The sequence below is a fragment of the Alexandromys fortis genome, unplaced genomic scaffold (genome assembly GCF_014885135.2).
Source record: "Alexandromys fortis isolate MF-2015 unplaced genomic scaffold, M_Fortis_MF-2015_v1.1 scaffold_329, whole genome shotgun sequence".
Taxonomy (NCBI): domain Eukaryota; kingdom Metazoa; phylum Chordata; class Mammalia; order Rodentia; family Cricetidae; genus Alexandromys; species Alexandromys fortis.
The window spans coordinates 521,188-534,703 of record NW_026068249.1 but is presented as its reverse complement, the minus strand read 5'-3'; the positions used below and the strand labels follow the sequence as shown (position 1 = coordinate 534,703).

The following is a 13,516-nucleotide window of genomic DNA, read 5'->3' as shown; positions in this document are numbered from 1 at the left end:
AAAGAGTTTCCCTTCTATTAGTCTCTAGCTCACCCACTCAATTCCAGTCACAGCTTGATTGTAGCTCAGATATACAGGCACACACTCTTCTGCTAGGGCCTTAGACCTGCAGCTCCTTCCTTATAGAAAACTCTTGCCACAGAGAACCACCGTTCACATTTTCACCACCTCCAACTCCGAGCCCTTGTTCAAATACCCATCTCATAAGACACTGCTGTCCACTCACTTGGCATTTTCAGACACTCTTGATCTGCTATGCTTTCTTCTAGATTAGCTATCACTTTCTAATATGCTGCATAATTTAGTTATAATTTATAATTATTATTGATCATCTTCCTTCTGCAGCTGCAATATAGGGTCCATTATGGAAATTGTTTAGTCATTTGTTCATTGATGCACTTTGAGTTCGGTACATGGCAGGCACTAACCAAACAAGTGTTGGATGAATGAATAAGCGAATGAACTCTCAGAAATCAAGGATAACTTTTTAAATCAAGAGGGTCTAAAGGACTAGATTATTTTTTACAAAAGCTGGGATTAGGTGAAGAGCTGAGAACAGAAGAAGGAAGTGAACACACTGTTGTCCTGTTCTCTGGGCCTAGTACCACTTGGCCTGACTCCTCTACCCTGCTTTTTTATTAATACTTCAAACTCCTAACAGGAAGGGTCAAGTCTATGGTTAACATCAGTTAGGATGTGGGCTGAAGGCTTCCCAGTACTTAAAAAAAAGAGAGAAATTCCTAATGAAGGATGGTTCTAAAGCATCTCCCATTTCACCTGGCCATAAGGCCCAGTCGGTAGCTGACCAAGGATCAAATCACAATGTGCCCTTCCAAGAGCTAAGTGATTGCATATGAGAAAAGAGCCCATGCTGAACTCCTGTAGAAGAAGACTGATCTCACACAAGTAGCTCTGTTCTGATTGGCTTCTGTGGGAAGTGAGGCCCCCTTCAGTCTTTTTTCTAGATCCATTGGCTGGATGCAGTAGTTACCACACCAAGATCCTGACTATTCTTTTCTGTGATCTGCTGCTTGGACTGGGACAACACTGAACAATGCTAAGTATACACTTTCTCACAAACCAGCATTTAACCTGGCCCATCACAATCTAATGAAACATTTAGTTGTTTGTTTTCCCTACCAGCCTATGAGCTTCCTAGATCCACTAACACAACACCCGAGACATACAACAAATAAGGCTTTGGTCCTGCAATGCTTGTTTGTAAAAGAGACCAGTGAGGTATTGATTCCCAAGGCTTGCTTAAGATCACAGAAGACACAGGACCTGGAGTTCCATCCCTTATCTTAGCTGGAGGGTTCATCCTAGGGCGAAAGACAAGAAGGTGAAGATCAGTACCCGTGAAGGTGTTGTAAGCATAGCGTAGGTCATTGAAGTTGTTGAGTGTGTTCAAGAACTGGTGCTCCAAGGCAGCAAGCTGTTGCTCAGTGCTCCTCTGTTCTTGTGAAGGGTCCATGAAGGAACCAGACAGTGCTTTTGCCAACAGGTCCTCCAACTCTGTCAATGCTGCTGCCATCAACTGCTGCAGCTTGGGCACAATGGAATGTCGCTTACTGAGCAGGAACTCGGAAGCCTGGCTTCTCTCAAACTGAAAAGTCTCCCATATATCCAGAAGCTGTGGGGCAAACAAAGGACAGTGAGATATGTTTATAGAGGAGGAAGGCTAGGAGTAATGAATGATTCCTTTCATTGTTCTCTCACCGAGATGTCTAGCGTCTCATTCTCAGCCATAAAACGGCCACAGTGGTTGCGGATGAGGTCATGGAGTGATCGGACATATTCCACTCGTTCCTCCAGCTGTCCATATTGCTCATTGGCTTCATTCAACTGCAGAGGTTATAGCATGAGACCAGCACACCAACAACCCTGCCCATCTCTTCGAACTCACCCTCAAGAGGCAACCCATCTTCCAGATTGGGCATCTGGAAGGTCCAGACCCAGTTTTGGCATTGAAACCATTTGAGATAGGAGAGTTATCTAGGATCTGATTCCCTTTTGACTTGGGTCTTAAATGCAGTCTAGTTCTTATCTCCCAGACCTGATGACAGGGCAACATATCTCTAAATTACTTACTGTTCCAAGGAACAGAACCACGCCTCATAAAGCAGTGGTTCTCAACCTTCCTAATGCTGTGACTCTTTAGTATAGTTTCTCATGCTGTGGTGACCCCCAAACATAAAGTTATTTCATTGCTACTTAGTAACTGTAATTTTGCTACTGTTATGAACCACAATATAAATATTTGTGTTTTCTAGTGATCTTAGGCAGCCCCTGTGAAAGAGTTGTTGGGTGTACAAAGGGGACTGGCCCCACAGGTTGAGAACACTGTCTTAAAGCAAGACTCTATCTCATTTCTTCAGGGTCTGCTCCTGGCATGAGGAAGCAGAGCACTGCACAAACAGGGCAAGAATCAGCAAGGACAAATGACATATGTAAGCACAGTTCAAGCTCATCAAACCCCAGAAAGCTCAACAGAAATCTAAAGAGATTTGCTGTGTGCTGAGTCCTTGAGCAGGCAGGATATAGGGCTATTTGAAGAAGAAGGGATGAGGAGACCTCACCTTTTGGGAGCATTGAGCAATGGCATGGATGTCTGAGTTGATGGTTTGGAAGGCCTGCAAGAAATGTGTCATCTCTGTCATCAGTTGCCCATTACGGCTCCAGCATTCACTTTGCACTTGCGCAAGAATGTTCTTCCTCATGCTGCTTAACTTGGATTCTAGGTACAAAAAAAATGGGGTGTCTGGTGATGCATGGAAAATAAGTACAAGAATTGATATAGAAAAGTGAGTGGGTTCCAGAGAACTTAGACACAATGAGAACACTATGAGAGACTTACATAGATCTCTAATCTACATGGAAAGTAAAAAGTAGAAAAAGACAAGATCTCCTGAGTAAATTGGGAGCATGGGGACCTTGGGGGAGGGTTGGAAGGAGGAGGGGAGAGGCAAGAAGGGGAGCAGAAAAAAATGTAGAGCTCAATAATAATCAATTTTAAAAAGGGCAAAAAAAAAAAAAAAGAAAAGTGAATGGGCAAGCAGGAAGTTTCCTCATAATGTGACAATAGAGGTAAACAAATGAGCAGAAAGGGACAATCACAAGGGATTCTACAGTGTTGCCTAGAGCCCCCAGCCCAGCATAGTGAAGGGAAGGGAAGGGGACCCTGAGAAGGCTTGAGGAGGTCTCCGCAGAGGCAGATATTGAAATGAATGTCTGAGTAGTTTAACACTCCGAGCATGAACATGGAAATGCACATTCTTGTCTATGTTTTGGAGTCTTTCTTCTTGCAGAAGGGATACCAAGAAGAGGGTTAAAGCTGCATCTTTCTGTTTTTGTTTATTTGTTTTATCCTTTTGGGTTCTTGTTTGCTTGTTTGTTTTAATGTAGTACATGCCACCAAGCCCAACTTGTCTTTTGTTTTTGCAGATTAAAGAAAGAAAACTCAGGTAGATAAGGTTAGAAGACAATCTGCCCTTGGTAATATGAAAAACTTTATTGTCTGGGGAAGCAGGAATAAGGGAGCTATAAACTTGTCTCCGATGGGGAAAGGTTCTTGTCAAGAAGCCTGAGTTAGGTGGAAGAGAGAACTGACTCTTTAGAATGTTCTCTGACTTACACACCCACACATTCATGTTTGTACATACATGCACCATGATATGGGAATACATACACACAGTATATGAATGTAATTTTTGTTTTTTATTACTTTTAGTTGTGTATATTATGTGTGGGGGGAGTGGTATGTGTATGGGAGTGCAGGTGTCAGGGAAGCCAGATATATTTGATTTCTTGGAGCTATACCCGAGAGGGAGGCTGGGAGCCAATTCAGATTCTCTGGAACAACAATAACACACTCATAACCACTGAGACAGCTCTCTAGTCCCAAGTGTAATTTTATAAAAGAATGCAGGAATAATGTCCATATGATACAATTCACTGACTCTAAAGATGGTTATAAAAGCGATCATTATTTTATATACTACCAAAGAAGGAAAAAATTAACTCGGACATGCTATAATGCTGTTAAGACACTTCTTAAGTTTAGATATGCTAAAATAGCCATGAGATATCAAAATGTCATATAAAAGTATGGAATACCAGAAAATCCAGTACTGAGTACTTATATGCCAGACATTATTTCAAGTATTTCATATGTATTAACTTATTTTATCCTTATTGATTCCCTTGGAGTACGTATTATTATACACTTATGTTATAAATAAGCAGAGGCTCAGAGAGGTTAATTGTATAGGTCCACATTACACAATGGTAGAAAAATGAGTCATACTTAGAGAACTTTGTTTTACTCCATTATACTTCAGGTTCAAATGTAATATAAAGTTAGGCAAGTATACAGGTAGTCTGTGATATACACATATATCAAGTGGAATAGTATAATTATACTTTATTTTATACTACATAATGTTATGTAAAAGTAAACATACCTGCCCCCTATTAGCATCTATGCAACTGGTAGGTAGAACAGTGAGTTTGGAGGCAAACAGTTGAGATCCACTGCGTATGGCACTTTCAGAGACTCGAAAAGAGTATTCAGAGAATTAGGCACCAAGAGATGAAGCTGATAAAACTTACTAAGAAGGAACTTTTGTAGGGCACCGATGCTGAACAGAGCCTTTCTGTTGTTGCTAGGGCACTGGACTGGGCTGCTTTGGGACCAGGAGGGCTGGGCAGGAGAGCAACAGTGACACCACATGGCGGGAAGGAGCAGTGATAAATGAAGTTTTCGGGCTCCTTGGGCCCATGAGCTGGATGGAGATGGACTGAGAAACTGTTTTGAGAGACAGTAAAAGGGAGAAGAAAGGAGAAGACTTGGTAATGGGTTGGGTGTGGTATATTTAATACCCTTCTCTGTTCAAGGGAGTTTGGGGGAAAAAAGGAACAGAGGTAGCAAATAAGGCAACAAAATATGACCAGCAAGCAGACAAAGAGAATAAGAGAAAATGAGAAACATCAATACCTATGTTGGTCATTTCTAGAAGTAATTAAAAAATAAAGCAAAAAAACAAAACTTGTTTTCCTTCCTATAACCCTGAGTGACACCTTTAGTAATCTAGGCTATGTATAAACTGGAGCTGTGCGTCTCACATCATAACGCAAGCAAGAAACAGAGCAAGCTAGGACACGAGCTCTGAACTGAAGAGCCGTGGATCCTGGACTAGGGATCATGAATTTTACAAACTAGAAAGAGAACAGACTCCTGGGGCACAGCCAGGGAAAGGCCTGCCTAAAACAAAGCCACAAAGAAAGTGAACTAATCACAGTATCTTGTTCCTACCTTGCTAGAACGAACCCCTGCCCAAGAGTTAGTTGGAAGCATCAGAGGCAGAAACCCAATGAGGAGCAAAAGCCAGAGGGCTAGGCAGGCGGGATGCTTTCAAGCAAAATGTCTCTAGGTCCCAGAGTCAAGGCTCTTACCTTCATAAAGAAAGGAGGCGTGTGTGTGTGTGTGTGTGTGTGTGTGTGTGTGTGTGTGATAAGTCCAATATTTAATCTTAGCAATAAATGCTATGGCTGGGACTGTGTGAGAATCAAAACAACTTGCATTTCTCCTAAGAAAACAAACTACTGGCTTCCTAATCCATCCCCTCATAACCCTCTCTAAGACCAGCTCATAGTACAGGCAGGCACTCAGCTAGTACATGATAGCATGAGCCATCATCCTTCCCACAGGAAGGAAGAGAGAAGGAAGGTGATATGACAAAAAAGAGATAGTAAACCAATAATTTCCCTTGACAAGAAATGACAAGAGGGCCAGGCAGTGGTGACACATGCCTTTAATCCCAGCACTGGGGAGACAGAGGCAGGTGGATCTCTGTGAGTTTGAGGCCCACCTGGTCTAGAGAGCAAGTTCCAGGACAGCCAGGGCTATACAGAAAAGCCCTGTTTTGGAAAATAAAAAGTGACAAGAGGAAGAAAATAAAATGGACTGAAGAGAAAATGAAATAGTATTCTCTTATGTTCCACTTTTCATATGGAGCTGTGGGAAGAGGCCTTCTTAAATAGTTCCATGCTGAACATGAATAGTCACTGCATAGTGAGAATTGTAGTGTGCTGTGTTGTGGCAGAAAGAAACTGAATCCAACATTTATAAATGTCCCTGGTCCCAATGGCAGGAGATACCAAAGATAGCCGAACATTGATCCCACTGGGCCCAGATGCAGTTTCTGTTTTGGAAGTAAGGGATCCCAAGGTAAATAACAGTAGTCAACCTAAAACAAGTAGTAAGCTTAAGAGATAAGAAGAGGAACTCGGTAGGTGGCACACGCCTTTAATCCCTCCACTCAGGAGGCAGAGGCAGTCAGATCTCTGTGAGTTCAAGGCCAGCCTGGTCTACAAGAGCTAGTTCCAGGACAGGCTCCAAAGCTACAGAGAAACCTTGTCTCAAAAAACCAAAAAGAAGAGGAGGAGGAGGGAGAGGAGGAAGAGGAGGAAGAGGAGGAAGAGAAGAAGAAGAAGAAGAAGAAGAAGAAGAAGAAGAAGAAGAAGAAGAAGAAGAAGAAGAAGAAGAAGAAGAAGAAGAAGAAGAAGAACTCATTAAACCCCCCAAATAACTGACCTGGAACACGCGGCAAGAATCCAGTTACCCTACCCCCCATTCCTTACCATATATAAACTGTAACCCGTCCCTAATAAACGGAGGCTTTGACAAATCTGCTTGGCCTCCTTCTTCTGTCTTAGCTCATTCCCTTCCGGGTAGCGCCCCTCCGAGACCCTGGAGTAACTTGATTGCAGGGTGGGTTACAAACCCCTAGACTGAGTAACCCTGGACCCAAACGCAATCCACAACTGTCCACAGAGTTAGGACTACAAAGTGAGGCAAGAACAAAGAGTAACTTTTCATACATGCAAATAGTGGTAGAAATGTTAGCACCACTACATCCAAGAAAGGTGCACTCTAGATCCCCAAAAATCTGTATGAAGAAAACCAGGTACAGGCTAAGGGTCTTTTAAAAACAGGGATAGAAAAGTTTTCATCAATCAAATGATTCCTAAATGAATACAGGGAATGAATGAAGCCAAACAGAAGCTGACCTCTTGGACCATATCTTTGATAGCAAAGAGAAAGGGTTGTGAGCTAGAGCTTTGGAAGGCTCCAAAGGTCCCTGGAGGATATGCTAGTCCCAAGATGACTGTACGTGTAGGTAAGGAAGGAAGGAAGATGTAGGGAAGATAAGAAGCACTTACCCAACTCTGCTTGAACATCATGGCCACTCAGGAGCAGCAACTTGCCTTTTGTCAGCAACTGGACAGGCATATTGGAGACACGTTCCTGCCAATCTTTCAGCTGGCTGACTAGTACTACATAGTCCTTAATGGGGGAGCCTCTCAGGTTCTCTAACTTCTGAGGATCCCAAGCTTTCAGGAACTGATAGATGCCTTCCGCCCACTGCTGTTCACTGCAGAATTCCTGAACCTCCTGCAGCATGTCCTAAGGGTAGATACGGTGTGTAAGGCAGAGGCAGTGGCTATGATGGAAGCTGGCAGCCAGCAGCCCATTTCTCAAGCCTCTGTTCTCACCTCCAGCAGTGCCTGTTGTACAGCCAGTGCCTGTTGGATTCTAGTATTGTTGTCCAAGTCCTCCTGTACATGATTATAATTGGTATGTAGATACTGACCCCGAAGTCGGTGCCCACGGACCTCCAGGACATCAGTAATTGCATGAGACTTCCAGGGCCACACAAATCCTACATTTGGGCCACAGAAGAGGTGAACAGCATCGCTGGGCTTTCCATGAAACTTGGGCATCAGGAATTCTGCATTTGAGTCCTGGTCTTTATCATCTAGTGGAGCACACAATATAATAGTTTATAAGCACTCTCCAGAAGACCACACCAACCTTCTTTCTCTCCTAAATGCACACACTCATCACACACCATGCTGCTATTTCCTGCTATTGAGTGAGTCTATACATACATCATCAACATTAACCAACACAGTACAGCAAATCCATGTAAGGAGTGGATCAGCAAGAATGCACATGCTAAGAATAGAATTTGTTAAAAAAAAAAAAGAATAGAATTTGTTTAGTGTAAGCAGGAAAGGAAATTATTGCAACTTATCAAGTGGGTTTCAGAGTAATTAGATCTGAAAAGTGAAAATGCTGTAGGCTGAATAGAGTCTGGCTGACTGGCAAGTTGGGGTGTCATTACCACATCACCAACATCTGCAGAGTGGATATATAACCTGCCTTTTCTCCAACTTAATTCTGAATTGAATGCTCAGATGGATTTAATTGGTGGGCTCTGCATCACCTGTGCTGTCTAGCTGCAAGGGGACAGGAAAGTACACTGCAGAGCATCTTAGCCTCTACAGAACAGATGCGTGATTGAATATGCCAGTTCCCAATATCCACCCAAGGAATTATCCTTAGACCTGGCTTCTCCCTATAACATTTTAGGAACTGGTTAATTGCCAGTGCCAGTATTTTTGGTAAAAAGAGATGCCAGCAGAAACAGCTGAGAGAGTTTACATCTCAAAACTACAAGCAGGAAGCAGAGGGCACACAGGAAGTACGGGAGATTTTCGAAGCCTTAAAGCCTGCTCCCGTGACACACCTCCTCCAACAAGACCGCATCTCCCATCCCTTACCAAATAGTTCTACCGACAGAGGAGCAAGTATTCAAGCCTATGAGCCTAAAGAAGCCACTCTCAGTCAACCACCACACTAATATACATGAGGTCCACCTTCAGATTATATCCAAATCTCCCCACACCTATCATCACTTTACCTCACCTTAGCCAAGTCACCATTGTCTTTCACTGCCGTTACAGAGGCAGGCAACCATAAGGAGAGCTTAGAAGTCTGGACTCTGCTTGGCCTAAACTACACACAGTCTCCATCCCAACAGCCTGGACTCTCCATCCTGCACTGAGTTGTAGTTGAAGTGTAGAATCCATTTCAAACACAAATAAGTTATTCCCCTCAGCAACCTCTTAGTATCTCCCCTTTTGTGGTTAGTTTCCATTCAAATATTTTGCAGAATTTATCTAGGAACCAGAGGCAAGGGGGAAGGGGCAATCCAGCATGAACCAGATTAGGATTCAAGCACAGTGTTCTGAGTGAACTTTTAGGGTAAATCCCCTATTTGCCATTTATGCCTATGCATAATCGGGCATGCTTATGCTTAGAGTCAGAGGCATCATGGGAAAAGGTACACATATCAAAGTTAGGCTTACATAATTCAAGCTTGCTGATTAAAACAAAGAATCGACCACACTCTACCACTTAGCAGCCCTCCTCATCTTCTTCTCAGACCTCACAACACTTGGCAGCCTAGCCCACGTGGCCCACTGCTCTGTCAGTGTGTCCTGTACTCTGTCTCTTTAAGTAAAACTTGCTGCTTTGCTATTTGTGTGTACTCTTTCAGTTCTTTCAATAAGATGCTAAGAGCCTGGAAACTCATGGTCCAGACAGCAACTCTTGGGCACATTACTGCAGTAATCTTCTAGTCTTTGCCTGCTTTGGCTCTTGCCTACAATACCTTATAGGCCGTTCTACGTAGTAGAACAGTAACAGTGTTGCCAGAAGGGATTCTGAAATGATGGTTGTAAAAACCATTTTGAAATAACCCCAAATCCTCACAGGAAAATGACAAAGCAATTAGAAACTCACCAATGTGCAATATTTGAACAACTAAGGAAAATGCACACACGTTCCAAAGTACCAGTGAGTGGCTAGCCCTAGCCTCAAGATACCAGTATTTATGGATATGTAAAACATCAATACTTTTTGTCACTTAATCTAAGCTTACTTTTTGAAAATATGTGCCTATCAAGTATGATTGATATGTATTTATCAATATAAAATACAGACTCCTTTTCCAGAACCCTTTTCTTTTTGTGAATGATCTCCTAAAATTAATTTCATTTTTCATTCATTTTCATGAAGACATATCAGTTGGATAGGAACATTAAAAGACATCTAATGTTTTTAATGCTTTTTTATGACAACATTAGTACCCTGAAAAGGGAATTTTCTTTCTGATGGTTAACAAAGTTGAGGATTAGGGCTGGAGAGATGGCTCAGTGGTTAAGAGCACTGTCGGCCCTTCCAGAGAACCCAAGTTCAATTTCTGGCACCCATAGGGCAGCTCACAACTGTCTGTAACTCCAGCTCCAGGAGATTTGATACTTTCATACATATAGGCAAAACACCAATGCACATAAAATAATAAGTAATAAATCATTTAAAAACTTTACTTTTTTTAAGTTGAAGATTAATATCTCAACATCTTAATGAATTGGCCTATCAGAAATAACAGGGCCACATGAAGATGCTGAGCAAGCAGAACTTGTCAAACAAGCACACATTAGTTTAACAATCAAATTCAACAGAAAACAAAATGCAATTATGATATTAGAGAAAACCCAGAATTTGGAGTGAACCGGGGAGCAGACACACCCACCACCACACACAATTACATAAGTGCATGAATAAGCAAGCACATGTACATAAGCACAGGAATTAGTGAGCACAACTCCCTCTGGACTCTCCTCCCTCCCTATAGACATGCACAGTACTCAGGTTAGAGCTGCCCCTGGCTGGTGCTGAGCCTCTTGTCCACTTCCATGCCATCTGCACTCTATGTGTGTCCCTCCCCTCTAAGCAGACTTCCTATCTCCTGTGTCTGCCACTTTAAATACCTTCAGAATTCAGGGGATCCATGGAGGTTCTCATGTCTGTAGACTGCACTACCTACATGTTAGGAGACAGAAAAGGAACAGAAAAAGAGAAACAATGAGAGTCTAAGCAGGCTGAGAAGTTTGGATTCAATAGAGGATAGAACTAGGAGTTCCAAGGGTGCGTCCCCTGCCCAATCCAAAAACCTTTAGGGCAGAGGTCTTGATAGCTTGCAAGCCCTTAGTAAGACTCTGGATGATAGTTTCAACACAAGGCATAGGAGACAACCGGCCATTGTCATCAAAGACCAGCTGTGATAAGAGAAAGGGGTTTTCTCTTGGGACCTGGAAAAAAAGGATCAGGAGAGGTTATAGGGCCAGATGAAAGGGCACCTCCCCTGCCCCCATGTAGTCTGGTCCCACCCTACCCACCACCTCACTTGCATGGTGTTGGCTATAAAGGAAGTTATTTCATCTTCTAAGATGGAAACAAGATTCTGACAAATCATGTAGTCAATCATGCGGGCAAACTTTCCCAGCTTCAGCAACCATGTTTCTGCCTGCTTCAGCTTCTTCTCCAGATGCCTGCACAACACCCTCTGAAGGTATATAGAGCCATGGCCTTTCCTGATCCTGTTCCAGTTTTGCACTCTTTCCTGCAGGCCCTGTTGCATTTGATATGTGTCTTCGTGAACCTTCCAGGGTAGAAAGGTGAAACTCATTGCAGAGAAGGACAGGAAAGAAAGCAGCTACCCACTGGTCCCTGCAAGCAACGAAGTCCTGGTTTTCTGAATCTAGAGCCTAGATTTGTATGTGGAAGGTTCCTTTTTAGTAGAGACTGCTCCATACCCTTTTAAATGACTTGAAAAGATGCAAACCAAGGACTTACATTCAGAGGACTTATGTGTTAATGTGATAAGCCAGGCCTACCTGTGGAAAGGCCACGGGATAAGGCAGCTGACCTTGGTGGTACATACCTGTAATCCCAACATTTGAAATATGTAGGCAAGAACACCAGGAGCTAAAGGTCAGCCTGAGTTATAATGAGACCATGCCTCAAAACAAACAAACAAACAAAACAAGCAAAATACCCAGGATGAACCTCGATTAGAAAAAGGCAGTGTCACAAGGCAATGAGCAGATAAAGATTGCATAATTAAAGTTAGTAATGATCACAGGATTTGGACTCTAACCATTAGGCCTGGGATGATGGATCCTGCTGAGAAACATAATTCTATTACAAGATATTTATGGGCACTGACATAGACTTGCAATTGAGAAATTGGTGTGGGGAGTTTCTATGGGTTCTTCTTGGATCTAGAAAGATTTTAAACTGACAGAGGCTGAAAGTTGTCAAGTTTCTGCATCTGTCCAGTTGAGGAATCTAAGAAAGACATAGGAAAGCTATGCTTGGCCAGATGAACCCAATGGTCCCTGATGCTTCCCTGTTCCTTGCTACGCTCCACTGAGCTTGTGATTAGAGCAGATTGATGTCTGCGCATTGTATTTCTATTCTCTAGGAACTCAAGTCTCCGTGTTCTGCAACTCAGTTGAGCCCTAAGAACGCATGTCCTCAATAATGGCAAATATGCTACGGCAATACCCTCTTTATAGCTGTCAGTTTAGTACAGTTTTTCTCAACCTTCCTAATGCTGCAACCCTTTAATACAGTTCCTCCAACCATAAATTATTTTTATTGCTACTTCATAACTGTAATTTTGCTACTGTTATAAATCATAATGTAAATATATGATACGCTGAATATCTGATACTCTGTAGAGTAGTTTCATTCTAAATATTTAGAGAAAGAATATAATGCCTTCCATTGAAGGGTCCCCTTGGGTGTTAATCAGCATAAAATTATATAAATGACAATAATAATTATGATTGAAAAATAATCAGTATACAGTTTGAAAATACCATCGCTAGGCACAATAACTTGGAATTTATACTTCTTTTATGTCTGCTAAATATAACTCAACATCCATTCTTAATTAAAAAAAAGCTTTAGCAAATGAGTAAGGGAGAGTCACAAAACATCCACAATTAACATCTTTTCTTTAACGTTTCAAAACTATATTGTCTTCATGATGCTGTATTTTAATGCATTTATAGATGGAATGCATTTATTCAGCACAAATTAAAAGTTTGGATTGAACAGCTCAGTGAGCGGCTGTGAGAATTACTGAGTTTGCATATCCCACCCCTACCTCTTGAAGGTGATCACTGGCCAGGAGATATTTCATTCTGTTCCATGCAGCAGCAGAGAAAACTGTTCTATGTGTTTAAAACTTGTCTTTTTGTTTCTTAAACAATGTTTAATTTCTTTAGAGCACTGACCTTAACATATGTAAGTCTCAGGGTTCAATCCTCAGAACCAGGAAAAGAAAAAGAAACTATTGCCTATCTCAAAACAACAAAAATCCTGCCCCATAGTCTAAAAGACTCTTTTTTTTCTTTTGCAATGATATCTTTTACCCATAGTGAATGGCACTGATTAGAACTGGTTAGAAAACAATGGCCTAGTGAAAAAATCTAATAAAATGTGTTCAAGACATCTAAGAGAAAGTCACGAACACAAAGCACGAAGAGATCCACATCCATGGTTAAGGAACTGATGACAGCTTGGTGGCACACACCTTTAATCCCAGCACTTGGGAGGCAGAGGCAGACAGATCTTCAGGTTCTTAGGGCCAGTCTGATTTACATATTTAATTCCTAAACAGCCAGGGTTACATAGAGAGACCATATGCTTAAAAAAAAAAAAAAAAAAGCAAGTGTAATATAGCCAGGGCAATCTTTAAGATAAAAAAAAAGTGTATGATTTGCAATACCAGATATAAAGCCTCATCAGAAA

General features: G+C 41.9%; 1 protein-coding gene across 1 annotated transcript in view; it reads right to left on the bottom strand.

Annotated features, from left to right (window-relative positions):
* Window positions 1-13,516, bottom strand: part of Dnhd1 (dynein heavy chain domain 1) — a 68,999-nt gene that overhangs the window by 41,258 nt on the left and 14,225 nt on the right. Inside the window, exons 7-14 of the mRNA XM_050131335.1 lie at window positions 11,100-11,354; window positions 10,867-11,004; window positions 10,684-10,735; window positions 7,558-7,820; window positions 7,225-7,468; window positions 2,580-2,737; window positions 1,720-1,845; window positions 1,357-1,633 (exon numbers count right to left, since the gene is read on the bottom strand). Of these exons, the coding sequence (XP_049987292.1) occupies window positions 1,357-1,633; window positions 1,720-1,845; window positions 2,580-2,737; window positions 7,225-7,468; window positions 7,558-7,820; window positions 10,684-10,735; window positions 10,867-11,004; window positions 11,100-11,354 (1,513 nt within the window). The remainder of the gene's footprint in view (window positions 1-1,356; window positions 1,634-1,719; window positions 1,846-2,579; window positions 2,738-7,224; window positions 7,469-7,557; window positions 7,821-10,683; window positions 10,736-10,866; window positions 11,005-11,099; window positions 11,355-13,516) is intronic.